Source organism: Salmo salar, chromosome 11, assembly GCF_965601325.2.
Source record: "Salmo salar chromosome 11, fSalSal1, whole genome shotgun sequence".
Lineage (NCBI taxonomy): Eukaryota > Metazoa > Chordata > Actinopteri > Salmoniformes > Salmonidae > Salmo > Salmo salar.
Genome location: NC_138301.1, coordinates 15,603,429 through 15,618,332, shown reverse-complemented (window position 1 = coordinate 15,618,332; position 14,904 = coordinate 15,603,429). Strand labels below are relative to the sequence as shown.

At 42.2% G+C, this 14,904-nt stretch overlaps 1 protein-coding gene across 1 annotated transcript; it reads left to right on the top strand.

Moving 5' to 3' along the window:
* The first annotated feature begins 11,558 nt into the window (after window positions 1-11,558).
* LOC106562069 (adhesion G-protein coupled receptor G2) lies at window positions 11,559-13,788 on the top strand. The gene is made up of 2 exons (XM_082957599.1): window positions 11,559-12,170; window positions 12,411-13,788. The coding sequence occupies exons 1-2, from the start codon at window positions 11,891-11,893 to the stop codon at window positions 12,554-12,556; spliced, it is 426 nt and encodes a 141-aa protein (XP_082813725.1). The 5' UTR covers window positions 11,559-11,890; the 3' UTR covers window positions 12,557-13,788.
* The last annotated feature ends 1,116 nt before the right edge of the window (window positions 13,789-14,904 follow it).

The following is a 14,904-nucleotide window of genomic DNA, read 5'->3' as shown; positions in this document are numbered from 1 at the left end:
CAATACCATCCGAGTAGGGGCAGAGTGAGAAGTGTTGGATGAGAGCGAGAGGGAAAAGGATACAAGGTAGTGGTCAGAGACTTGGAGGGGAGTTGCAATGAGATTAGTGGAAGAACAGCATCTAGTAAAGATGAGGTCAAGCGTATTGCCTGCCTTGTGAGTAGGGGGGGAAGGTGAGAGGGTGAGGTCAAAAGAGGAGAGGAGTGGAAAGAAGGAGGCAGAGAGGAATGAGTCAAAGGTAGACGTGGGGAGGTTAAAGTCACCCAGAACTGTGAGAGGTGAGCCATCCTCAGGAAAGGAACTTATCAAGGCGTCAAGCTCATTGATGAACTCTCCAAGGGAACCTGGAGGGCGATAAATGATAAGGATGTTAAGCTTGAAAGGGCTGGTAACTGTGACAGCATGGAATTCAAATGAGGAGATATACAGATGGGTCAGGGGAGAAAGAGAGAATGTCCACTTGGGAGAGATGAGGATTCCAGTGCCACCACCCCGCTGGCTCGATGCTCTTGGGGTATGCGAGAACACGTGGGCAGACGAGGAGAGAGCAGCATCATCCCTTTTACCTAGGTAACATCAGACAGTGACCATGTGGCCAACACTACCGTCAAGGTCCACCTGCCCAAAGAGCTCCTGAAAGCCAAAGAGAACGATACCATCATCTTCTGCATGATTACCTCACCTGAAAAATGTGCGGTAGGTGTGTGTGTGTGTATGTGTGTGTGTGTGTTTGTGTGCATGGTGCGTGCATACATGCGTGCGTGTGCCTGTTTGGGTTTTTAGTACCATGCTTAATTATTTATTATTTTTAAATGTTCCTCTAGCCATTGGGGCTTCTTGATGACCGAGTAGTAGGTCTGGCTGTGAGCATGAAGACAGTGTTGGGTCTGCAGGACAAGGTCAACTTCTCCATGCCTCTACAGCGCCCCACATTGGAAAGTCAGGTGAGTGCAATATCAACTCTCAGCTACCTACACCAGTTCTATGACTATGATAGTGGCAAGAATATAAACTTAGATGACTCATTTCTGTTGTTGTTCATAGGCGGACAAACAACCATCTTGTCAATTCTTTAATTTTTCAACCAACAGTAAGTGCCAATATGAAATGTTATAATACTCATTATAATACTGTTATGAAACTTTTTATACCCTTAAGGTATCAATTAATGTGATATCACGACTGTGTTTCCTATGTACAAATGAATGTTTAGAGTTCTACCAGGATGGCTGCACCACAGAGTGCAAGAGAGACGAGGGTCGTGTTGTGTGCTCATGTGATCACCTCACATATTTTGCTGTACTGATGGTAGACTACTTTACAACTACCACAGTGCTTCCTTCGTTTCCTTATCACAGCATAAGCACTCTTCTTAAATGGAAGAGAATAAAAACAAAAGTCAGTGAAGTATACCCATCTACCTAGATACACTTTAGCATTAGTTGTATTTTCCTGAGTTTAGGTGTCTCCCTCCATCTCTGAAAGCGATCAGGAGATCCTAAGCTGACCCACTCTGATTGGCTGCAGTCTGTCTCTGTTCTTCCTGATGGTCACAATCTTTCTGTGCGCCACTCAAAGGTATGTCACACTCTGGGCGTCATGGTCAGCTCCTCACAGGAACCCCTGGTTTGTCATATGTTTGACGTCATCAGAAAGTGACACCAAGATGTACACGAACTGAAGGGAGCCGATTAAATTACATTTTTAAAGCAACAGACCTTGTTTTCACCATACTCTCTCTCTATTCCATTGTTCAGAGGTACATGTACAGACATCTCCCTGAAGGTGCATATCAACCTGTCTGGCCCTGATCCTCCTCAACCTGCACTTCCTGCCAAGCCAGCAGGTAGCAGCATTATCCTCCTCTGGGCCATGTATCTATGTTGCTGTCCTTCTGCATTACTCTCTACTGGCCACCTTCACATGGACAGCAATCGAAGGCTTCCACCTTTACCTGTTGCTGGTCCGTGTCTTCAACATCAATGTAAGGAGATACCTGCTCAAACTGAGCCTGGTAGGATGGGGTGAGATTGCACTTTACAACCTGAAACTGGTTGTATGACCGTAAACAGTAAGCAATAATAACGGTGCCGAACGAGATGGCTGTCGTTTTACGATCCCGTAACCAATTGTGCTATTGTGAATGTTTTTTCACGTTATTTGTAAGTTATTTTGTACGTAATGTTTCTGCCACCGTGTCTTATGACCGAAAAGAGCTTCTAGATATCAGGACAGCGATTACTCACCCCGTACTGGAGGAATAGTTTTTCTTCAACGAGTCAGATGGGAAAGATTTACTACAGACGCCCGACAAGGCCCTTATCCCCGTCAGTCACAGGAGAAAGAGACGGAGGTATTGTGGATGAAGATCCGGGTGCCTTGTTAGGATCCGTCACCGAGAGGGTAATCTACCTTTAACCATCGGTCCTAGTAGCCAACGTACAATCAATTGATGATAAAATAGATGAACTACAATCATGTATATCCTACCAATGGGACATTAAAAACTGTAATATCTTATGTTTCACCGACTCGTGGCTGAACGACGACATGATTAACATACAGCTGGTGGGTTTTAAGCTTATTCGGCAGAATAGAACAGCAGCCTCTGGTAAGACAAGGGGTGGCGGTCTATGTATTTTTGTAAACAACAGCTGGTGCATGAAATCTAAGGAAGTCTCAAGGTTTTGCTCACCTGAGGTAGAGTATCTCATGATGAGCTATAGACCACACTATTTACCAAGAGTTTTCATCTGTATTTTTCGTAGCTGTCTACATACCACCACTAACCGATGCTGACACTAAGACTGCACTCAATGAGCTGTATACGGCCATAAGCAAACAGGAAAATGCTCATCCAGAGGCGGCACTCCTAGTGGCCTGGGACTTTAGTGCAGGGAAACTCAAATCCATTTGACCTAATTTCTACCAGCATGTTAAATGTGCAACCAGAGGGAAAAAAAACTCTAGACCACCTTTACTCCACACACAGAGATGCATTCAAAGCTCTCCCCCGCCCTCCATTTGGAAAATCTGACCATAATTCTATCCTCCTGATTCCTGCTTACAAACAAAAACTAAAGCAGGAAGCACCAGTGACTCAGTCAACGTGGAAGTGGTCAGATGAAGCAGATTATGTGTTGTACAGGACTGTTTTGCTAGCACAGACTGGAATATGTTCGGGATTCTTCTGATGGCATTGAGGAGTATACCACATCAGTGAGCTAAAGGGTAGAGCTGTCGCTTTCAAGGAGCGGGACACTAACCCGGAAGCTTATAAGAAATCACACTATGCCCTCTGGAGTGCCAAGTCTAGGTCCAAAAGGCTTCTTAACAGTTTCTATCCCCAAGCCTTAAAACTCAAAGGGCTACCCAGACCCCTCTTTTATGCTGCTGCTACTCTCTGTTTATTATCTATGCATGGTCACTTTAATTCTACCTACATGTACAGAAACAGAGGAGCAAGGGGGAAAATGCTGGTAGGCTTGACAAACAAAACAAACTGGCAACAGACAGAGAACTAAGGTACTAGGGATAATGGGGAAGATGGGCGACACCTGGAGGGGGGTGGAGACAAACACAAAGACAGGTGAAACAGATCAGATCATATTACCTCAATTACCTCGACTAACCGGTGCCCCCGCACATTGACTGTACTGGTACCCTCTGTATACTGTATAGCCTTACTATTGTTATTTTACTGCTGCTGTTGAATTATTTGTTACTTTTATTTTACATTTTTATACTTATCTATTTTTTACTTAACACATTTTTCTTCTTAACTTCTTAAAGCATTGTTGGTTAAGGGCTTGTAAGTAAACATTTCACTGTAAGGACTACAACTGTTGTATTCGACGCATGTGACAAATACAATTTGATTTGATTTGATACAAACAACCAAATTGTACAAACAAATTGTACAAACAGCAACAAAAAAGGTTCATATCCTGCTGTTCCATGAACCACTTTTTCACGTTTTGTGTGAACTCACTAACACTTGCAACACATTTTAAACCTTCTGGAAGTTGTTTGTAGTGCTTTTACAGCTTTTACAGAAAATGACAACTTTGAATAAGTATTGACATTTGGAATATATTGTGTGGGTTGTGAGAGGTCGACTGAATACTGTAATGAAGTACTGTCATGAAGAGTAAAATGTGTCATCATTTTTTGTAGGTTTTTTTCATCTTCCTCTGGTTTTGTGTGTTCAAATGGACGACTGAGGACTGCCAACCCGGCAGTGACACTCACTGTACCAAAACCTGATCTGTCTGAGAACAAAAGTCTATTGTCAACCAATCCAGCACTGTTGTTATCAATGTTCATTTCAAACTTTATTGAGATTTTGTATTTTGAGAATACTTGCCCTAAACTGTGGACCTTCGAAAGTGTCTACAAACCACCCACTTGTTTTGTACCAATACAATAGCATGTCATTGTTTAGTTATGGAATGAAGGAAGGTGTTATCAGAACTGTTTTCGTGTGTGGTTTGTTCATTATAAATCATGTGAGCCAACAGGATCTGATGTAATGCTGTGAGATCCTAGTTGATAAACATGCAACAGAAAATAAATGTGTTGATGCAAGCTGAACTATAGCCTATTCATTGATGCTCGGCTTGAGCAATCTGAAGTTCGGACTAGATTTGCATAAAACAAATGCAATACCACCAGGTTCCTCTATAGGTAACATAAACGTACATTTTGCAGTCACAAAATGATATATGACTATGAACATTCATGACATAAGCTAACGTTAGAAGAGAAGGGATTTTACTGTGTCCTCTCTACAAAGCACACAGCGGTTTGACGGACCATTTTCTCACCCCTAAAGGACATCAAATGTGAGTGAAATCAACTCCTAGCATGTAAGTAAGTGTATGTGTTCGTGTGTGAGGAATAGGATTCCATCCTATTTTGTCATTGTAAAGTTCAGCTATTGTATTGATAATGTTGTGTCATTATCTTACCTGAGTGATGGCAGAATGATATGTCTGGTAATAAGCAGACATTACAGTGTTGATAATCAGAAAGCATGGCTAGGTTTTGTTAGTGCTGACGAATTGTTGAAAACAAACAGAATGTGTTAGGCATACGTTGTGGTATTAGGTAGTGTTAGCCTAGGTGTCAAGCTGAAATGTAATTCTCAGGCTGTATAGTGTACTTTACTGAGTGTGATGTTGAATGAGTGGTAAGGGCTATGACAGTATGTTGAAAACAAGGATTACTTTGTAAAGTATGTTTTTGTCATTCATATTTTGTACTTTTCTACCCTTAAAACAGCCACAATGATTCCTCTGCGTCTCCTTCTACTGATATCTGGAACACTGGCTATGAATTGCTCAAATTCAGGTACTAACACACTAATGATCTCAAACTGTGTTTCATTTTAATGCACTGTGGGACCAAATCAGTGGAGGCTGCTGTGGGGAGGACGGCTCATAATAATGGGTGGAACAGAGCTAATGGAATGGAAACCATGTGTTTGATGTATTTGATACCATTCCACCTATTCCGCTCCAGCCATTACCACGAGCCCGTCCTCCCAAATTAAGGTGCCACCAACCTCATGTGGACCAAATATTGTATAAAGTATTGATAGGGAGGACTTAAGTACACTTGATTTGTGTTGATATTGATCACCGACAACGATGAGACAGCCTATAGGAAGGAAGTCAGAGAAATGGCAGTGTGGTGCCAGGACAACAACCTCTCCCTCAACGTGAGCAAGACAAAGGAGCTGATCGTGGACTACAGGAAAAGGCGGGCCGAACAGGCTCCCATCTAACATCTATGGGGTTGTAGTGGAGCGGGTCGAGAGTTTCAAGTTCCTTGGTGTCCACATCACCAATGAACTATCACGGTCCAAACACACCAAGACAGTCGTGAAGAGGACACGACAAAACCTGTTCCCCCTCAGGAAACTGAAAAGATTTGGCATGGGTCCTCAGATCCTTAAAATGTTCTACAGCTGCACCATTGAGAGCATCCTGAGCGGTTGCATCACCACCTGGTATGGCAACTGCTCGGCATCTGACCGTAAGTCACTACAGAGAGTAGTGCGTACGGCCCAGTACATCACTGGGGCCAAGCTTCCGGCCATCCAGGACCTATATAATATGCAGTGTCAGAGGAAAGCCCATAAAATTGTTAGAGACTCCAGTCACCCAGGTCATAGACTGCTTTCTCTGCTACCGCACAGCAAGCAGTACCGGAGCGCCAAGTCTAGGACCAAAAGGCTCTTTAACAGCTTCTACCCCCAAGACTATTTACAGTGACACCCCCCCCCCCCCCCCCCCCCCCCTTCCATTTGTTTTGTACACTGCTGCTACTCGCTGTTTATTATCTATGCATAGTCACTTCACCCCTACCTACATGTACAAATTATCTCTAACCTGTACCCCCTGTATATAACCTCATTATTGTTATTTTATTGTGTTATTTTCTAATTTTTTTTACTTTAGTTTATTTGGTAAATATTTTCTCAACTCTTCTTGAACTGCACCCCATTCATGGTTGTTGTAACTCCTCATTTGAATTATGGGATATCAACCAAATAATAATAACTTTATGCATGCTATTTCATTTCCATAGACAATACCTTTTATTTAAACACCACAACTGGGGGGATTTCAATGGTATTAAAGATTCTACAAGAGAAGATCACCATCATAGATAAACCTGAGGATACTTTGAAATGCTATTGGGCATCCAGTGAAAGCTATATCGATTGCACCTCAATGAATGTGACCTCAATGAACCAAACTGGCTGTTGGACTGCTCAGATTTCTTTGGTCAATAACTCAATCAGCAAGTTCATCTTCAACATATGTGAGCAAATCAACTTAATTTGTTTGTATATTCATAATATACTGCTCTTGATAGTATCACTGATATTTAATAAGCTTACGTACTTCTTATTTATACACTTTTGTAGTGTTTGTGAAATGCATATTGTTATGTTTGGTAGCACTTATTTATTTTTCCGTTGCCTCCAACCACTTTCCATGCGTGGAACGGATGTGGGTGGGGCTAGGTCTACATAGAGGTGCTGTTTTCAGAAAATTCACCAAAGCTCGGACGAAGGCCGTGAGGCCGATACGTAAGCTTATTAAATATCAGGGATACTATCAAGAGCAGTGTGTGGTTTCCTTTTTCCTTCATCCTGTTTCAACTGTTGCCATGCACCTGCAATAAGATTGCTCAGATGTGCGAGTGCCTTTTGAATTTTATATTCATAATATAGAAATTCTGGATGAAATGTGAAAGTGTAGCTGTGATTCCTCTGTAAGGTTTGATATAACCCCTCCTAAACTGTAATGTTAGTACAAGGCTCTTTTTTTGTCCCTCAGCTTCATCCACGTGTGAAGTCACCAATTGTACAGAGACAGGGATCAATGCCTTGTTGAGAGAGATACAAGACCATCCCAGTGAAGGTCCAAAGAAACTTAGAAGGATCTTGAACATACGAAATATGTGTGCAGACCTGTTTAAAAACAATCTGACCTTGAGGATGATGTTTATTGGGTAAGTAACCAGCCAACCTATTTCCATTTACTTCTGACAGAGACGTAACTTTGATAACCTGCCCTGTATCTGTGCTGTACTTGCAGCGTTGAACGGGTCCTCATACACAGCATAATGAACATCTCATTCACTGGAGAGTCTGTGTACTACGACCTCAGGGATCTGGCTCTGACTGTGTTCAACCTGGCCAACCTAACCAGTGCTGATGACAAGATGGTGCACATAAAAGCTCCAGAGGTAGGGCTGCTTTTATTTGGGTTTGTGTTTGGACATCTTGTTTCAGATTGAGGTCAGAGAGGTACCCAACCTATAGAGCATGTGTAAATGCCAAATGTACACACTACCGTTCAAAGGTTTGGGGTCACTTAGAAATGTCCTTGTTTTTGAAATAAAAGCAAATATGTTGTCCATTAAAATAACATTACATTGATTAGAAATACAGTGTAGACATTGTTAATGTTGTAAATGACTATTGTAGCTAGAAACAGATGATTTTTAATGGAATATCTACATAGGCGTACAGAGGCCCATTATCAGCAACCATCACTCCTGTGTTCCAATGGCACGTTGTGTTAGCTAATCCAAGTTTATCATTTTAAAAGGAAAATTGACCATTAGAAAACCCTTTTGCAATTATGTTAGAACAGCTAAAAACTGTCATGCTGATTACAGAAGCAATAAAACTGGCCTAAAAGGCCAGCATCCTGGAGTCTCCTCTTCACTGTTGACGTTGAGACTGGTGTTTTGCGGGTAATATTTAATGAAGCTACCAGTTGAGGACTTGTGAGGCATCTGTTTCTCAAACTAGACACTCTAATGTACTTGTCCTCTTGCTCAGTTGTGCACCGGGGCCTTCCACTCCTCTTTCTATTCTGGTTAGAGCCAGTTTGCGCTGTTCTGTGAAGGGACTAGTACACAGCGTTGTACAAGATCTTCAGTTTCTTGGCAGTGTCTCGCATGGAATAGACTTCATTTCTCAGAACAAGAATAGACTGACGTGTTTCAGAAGAAAGTTATTTGTTTCTGGCCATTTTGAGCCTGTAATCGAACCCACAAATGCTGATGCTCCAGATACTCAACTAGTCTAAAGAAGGCTAGTTTTATTGCTTCTTTAATCAGCATGACAGTTTTTAGCTGTGCTAACATAATTGCGAAAAGGGTTTTCTAATGATCAATTAGCCTTCTAAAATGATAAACTTGGATTAGCTAACACAACGTGCCATTGGAACACAGTAGTGATGGTTGCTGATAATGGGCCCCGGTACGCCTATGTAGATATTCCATAAAAAATCATCTGTTTCCAGCTACAATAGTAATTTACAACATTAGCAATGTCTACACTGTATTTCTGATAAATTTGATGTTAATTTAATGGACAAAAACTGTGCTTTTTTTCAAAAACAAGGACATTTCTAAGTGACCCCAAACTTTTGAACGGTAGTGCATGTCCTGAGTAAATATGTTGTCTGTGTATATTTTATGTACATATTGTAATACTCTGACCTCAGAAGGGGACCCTCTAATGAGAATGAGTATAGTATGTCAGCTTGGTACTTATTTTCTCGGTGAAATCATTTAGCTCCTCTCTGAGAACAACTCTTACATTTCGGAAATATGGATCCCCATTGATGCACTCCAGAAGATCCCAAAGGGAAAGAGGAAAGTGGGCGTGGTCACCTATAAATCACCCAATCAGTTCTTGGTAGGACTTTTCATATAGTGCATCTATTCTATAATTCAATTCAATCATTCTTCCAATTCAATAAATTTAAATAAATCAAACATTTTGTGATTTGATGGACGGGCTTTCATGAAATCGCAACCCTCATAATCCTCCATGTCATTATCACCCTCTTTTATCCAGTTTAAAGAGGAACTCGTGAGAACCATGGTCATGCGGATAGAGGTGGAGGGCGGCAGACGACTTGAGAACTTGACCACTCCACTGAAGATGAAGTTCAATTTGCTTGACCCTATAATACCAGTGAATTATCATCATACGATTTAGGATGTTCCTGTACAAAACAACATTTTTGGTTGTTTTGGCTCTGTACTCCAGGACTATGAGTACAGAGCCAATTACTATGAGGTTAAAGTGCAGACTGTCAGCTTTAATTTTAGGGTATTTTCATCCATATCGGGTGAACTGTTTAGAAATTACATTCCTTTTTGTACATAGTCTCTCCATTTTAGGGGACCAAAGGTATTGGGACTAATTCATTTATATGTGTATTAAAGTAGTCAAAAGTTTAGTATTTGGTCCCATATTCTTAGCACACAATGATCACATCAAGCTTGTGAATCTACAAACTTGTTGGATGCATTTCTTGTTTGTTTTGGTTGTGTTTCAGATTACTTTGTGCCCAATAGAAAGGAATGGTAAATAATGTATTGTCACTTTGGAGTAACTTTTATTGTAAATAACAATAGAGTATGTTTCTAAACACTTTAACACATTAATGTGGATGCTACCATGATTACGGATAGTCCTGAATGAATCGTGAATAATGATGAGTGAGAAAGTTACAGACGCGCAAATATCATTCCCCTCACAAAAATGCTACCCTCCCCTGTTATTTTAATGGTGAGAGTTTAGCATGTCTTAGGGGTATGATATTTGTACGTCTGTAACTTTCTCACTCGTCATTATTATTATTATTATTTATAAACGGTTCACCCGATATGGATGAAAATACCCTCAAATGAAAGCGGACAGTCTGCACTTTAACCTCATTGTCATCAAATCTGGAGTACAGAGCCAAAACATCGACAAAAAATGTGTCACTGTCCCAATACTTTTGTTTCTCACTGTAGTTCACAGTTGATTCTATTATTGCATTACCATATCAGTGGTTTTTTCTCTACAGGTGAATTACAGCCTGTCATGTCAATATTTCAATGAATATGGTGGGTTTATTTCTGTTGTAGTACGTATGCCTACGGAAACAGTGTTTGCATACAACTACAGTCCTTTGCATACCACAGTCCTTTGCATAACATTTTGTTGTTGTTTCATATGGAAATATAAGCTGTACACCTACTGACTGCATTTGTGAATGACTAAAAAGGTTACTCTCTTCCAAAAAGGGAACATAAGCCTCCCAGACACTGTCTTTTGGAAAACGGATGGATGTGTTACTAAGATCAACGACAGCGTGGTGGAGTGTATCTGTAACCACGCTACCCCGTTTGCCGTGCTGCTGGTGATCTATTCATATCAAATCCATTGATCTATCTACATCATTCTATCACAAATGTCATCTGGTGTTAGTCGTCATGCCTTATCCGTTCTTATCCCCTCCAGATCGCTGACCTATCTATTGGCAGTGTGCACTGGCGGGTCTTGTCTTACATCAGCTACATTGGCTGTGGCTTGTCTGCCTTCTTCTCCGCCATATCCTTCCTCACCTACGTCATTACCACGTATGTGACCCCACCTCACCAGAATGCTGCGTGCCCACCTTTCCCTTCTTTCTCAATTTTTAATTGGATCACTTCTGCTGTATATTGTATCCCGTGCCTATTTCAGCACGGCCCTTGTAGTTATCCCTGCGTGTGTATAGATGACTGCACCCATACTAGTCATATATCCACCCTGTTATATCAGCTGTCTGATACTGTTGTACCCTTCCTTTAGGAACTCCAGGGGGGACAACGCCAACAGCATCCACGTGTCACTGAGCGGGGCTTTGTTTCTGCTCAACACCTCTTTCCTGCTCAATGAGTGGGTGGCCAACCTGGGCATCAGGGGCGTGTGTATCTTCATTGCGGCGGCCATTCATTACAGCCTCCTCAGCTGTTTCACCTGGATGGCCATTGAAGCTGTCCACCTGTATCTCCTCCTGGTCAAGGTGTTCAACACTTACTACCGACACTATATAGCCAAGCTGTCTGTCATTGGCTGGGGTAAGTGAATCAGTTATAAACATGCTCGTTCAGCTGAGAGATACAGTGGAACAAGACATTGCATACATGAAACTGTGGTCAGATATGTGAATACACTCATACTGTGTGTGCACTGTTCAGGAGTCCCTGGTATCATTGTGGGAGTTTCATTGGCAGTCAAGGATATCAAACCATTATATGGACCTACAAAAATTACTATGGCATACACTAACCAGACAAATACAATGTGAGTAAATGTTATCTTTCTCTTTTTGAATGTTCACTTTATATCAATACAATTTCAGAGGTGGCCCAATGTACAGTATAGCTCCTAATGTGAAGATCAATAGGTGAACGTTAAGGACAAGGTGATTATGATCATGTGTTTGGTAAAGACCAGATGCAGTTTGTCCAATAGAATCTCTGTTTAATCACTGTGTCACTGCATTTAAAATCATTCTGCTGCAGCTGCTGGATCATGGACGTCCCCTTCTTCTACGGTATGAACCTGGCCTACTTCGCTCTCATCTTTGTCTTTAACTCTGGCATTCTGTTAATGGTGACCACCCAGATCTGCCAGCTGCAGTGCTATGGCAGTAAGGGCAAGCCTGGGAAGGCAAGCCTGGCCTGGAAGGACATCTGCACTGTCCTGGGTCTGACCTGCCTGCTGGGCATCACCTGGGGCCTGGCCTTCTTCAGCTACGGCTATGTCAACCTTCCCATCCTCTACCTGTTCAGCATTTTCAACTCCCTCCAAGGTGACCCAGGGAACATCATGAAAGACAGGGACAGAAAGAGATAGTAAAGCTGATGTAGAGGGGTGGAAGGGAAGAGAGTGGAGATCAAATAAGATTATGTACAAAGGGAGAGGAGTGACAGGTAGAGAAAATTGGCCCTATGACCAGCCCCATGATTTTGAATAGCTTGAAAGCACCTATTATTGAGCACCTATGTGGGTGGAGTCTGGGTGATGATCTGTCTGTGTTTCTCTCTCTAAGGATTCTTTATATTCCTATGGATCTGTGGCACTGCCAGGAAAGACAGGGACGACGTGGCGAAAAACAAGATCACATCAGCAGCTCTGAACACCTCTACAGCCAAACCCAAGGAGGAGATGTATCCTGGCAACAACCCCGACCAGTAAACGATGTCCACAATGGAGATCACTCATATCTACTTAGATGGCAAGGGGAGTTTTTGCTTTGTGTCTAATGGCATGTGCATTGTCTCTTTCTTTCTCTTTCACAAATATCATTCCCCTTGCCATCTAAGAGGCAAATCTAGACTTGGTTTCCTCTATCGTAATCGCTCTTCTTTCACCGCAGCTGCCAAACTAACCCTGATTCAGATGACCATCCTACCCATGCTAGATTACAGAGACATAATTTATAAATCAGCAGGTGAGGGTGCTCTCTCGAGCAGCTAGATGTTCTTTACCATTCGGCCATCAGATTTGCCACTAATGCTCCTTATAGGACACATCACTGCACTCTATACTCCTCTGTAAACTGGTCATCTCTGTATACACGTTGCAAGACCCACTGGTTGATGCTTATTTATAAAACCCTCTTAGGCCACACTCCCCCCTATCTGAGATATCTACTGCAGCCCTCATCATCCACATACAACAGCCACATTCTGTTAAAGATCCCCAAAGGACACACATCCCTGGGTCTTGCAAACAGTTCACTGCAGCAGGCGACTGGATCGAGCTGCAACAAACACTCAAACTGGACAGTTTTATCTCAATCTCTTCGTTCAAAGACTCAATCATGGACACTCTTACTGACAGTTGTGGCTGCTTTGCGTGATGTATTGTTGTCTCTACCTTCTTGCCTTTTGTGCTGTTGTCTGTGCCCAATAATGTTTGTACGATGTTGTGTTGCTACCATGCTGTGTTGTCATGTGTTGCCGCCTTGCTATGTTGTTGTCTTAGGTCTCTCTTTATGTAGTGTTGTGTTGTCTCTCTTGTCGTGATGTGTGTTTTGTCCTGTTGTCACGTCCTGACCAGCAGATGGAGCTGTTGTTGTAGTTTTGGGGTCAGGACGTGGCAGTCTTGTGTTCTGTGTTGGTCTTGTGGCTCCTAATCAGGAACAGCTGGGGATCGTTGTTCCTGATTGGGAGTCATATATGTAGGAGTATGTTTGTCACTTGGGTTTGTGGGTAGTTGTTTTTACACTGCGTGTATAGCCTGTAAAACTGCTACTGTTGTCACCGTCATTGTTTTTTTCAAGTGGATGCTTTACTCTTTTTTTGGTAATAAAAGAACCATGAGTATTCACATACCTGCTGCGCCTTGGTCCATTCATGAAGACAACCGTTACACCTGTATTTATATTTATTCATTTTTTTAAATCCCAGCCCCCATCCCCGCAGGAGGCCTTTTGCCTTTTGGTAGGCCGTCATTGTAAATAATAATTTGTTCTTAACTGACTTGTCTAGTTAAATAAATAAAAAATAAAAAAAAATTGTGTTTTATTTTCTTCTGTATCATTCCAATGTATTTATTGGGAAAGTGCTTTGAGATAATAATTTAATTCGAAGTGTATGTTGTTTATGATTATCAACCAAACTGTAACCTTGGTTTTTCTGAATTTTAGGATAAAGCCCACATAATACACGTTGAGACAAAGCACTCTTATGTGCTAGACCTTTTCACACAGACTCGTCATTATTAGTTTCACAATCTATCCCTTGCATTTCCACAGCCTAACCAACTATGGAAAGTGTGCTGCAATCTGGTCATGTTTTTTTACATTTGAAATAATACACTGCTCAAAAAAATGAAGGGAACACTTAAACAACACAATGTAACTCCAAGTCAATCACACTTCTGTGAAATCAAACTATCCACTTAGGAAGCAACACTGATTGACAATACATGTCACATGCTGTTGTGCAAATGGAATAGACAACAGGTGGAAATTATAGGCAATTAGCAAGACACCCCCAATGAAGGAGTGGTTCTGCAGGTGGGGACCACAGACCACTTCTCAGTTCCTATGCTTCCTGGCTGATGTTTTGGTCACTTTTGAATGCTGGCGGTGCTTTCACTCTAGTGGTAGCATGAGACGGAGTCTACAACCCACACAAGTAGCTCAGGTAGTGCAGCTCATCCAGGATGGCACATCAATGCGAGCTGTGGCAAGAAGGTTTGCTGTGTCTGTCAGCGTAATGTCCAGAGCATGGAGGCGCTACCAGGAGACAGGGCAGTACATCAGGAGACGTGGAGGTGGCCGTAGGAGGGCAACAACCCAGCAGCAGGACCGCTACCTCCGCCTTTGTGCAAGGAGGAGCAGGAGAAGCACTGCCAGAGCCCTGCAAAATGACCTCCAGCAGGCCACAAATGTGCATGCGTCTGCTCAAACGGTCAGAAACAGACTCCATGAGGGTGGTATGAGGGCCCGACGTCCACAGGTGGGGGTTGTGCTTACAGCCCAACACCGTGCAGGACGTTTGGCATTTGCCAGAGAACACCAAGATTGGCAAATT

Excerpts from the sequence above, each read along its gene's own strand:
- LOC106562069 (XM_082957599.1), top strand. The coding sequence starts at position 11,891 with ATGGACGTCCCCTTCTTCTACGGTATGAACCTGGCCTACTTCGCTCTC. Across the intron at positions 12,171-12,410 it reads CATTTTCAACTCCCTCCAAG|GATTCTTTATATTCCTATGG; the intron begins GTGACCCAGGGA and ends TCTCTCTCTAAG.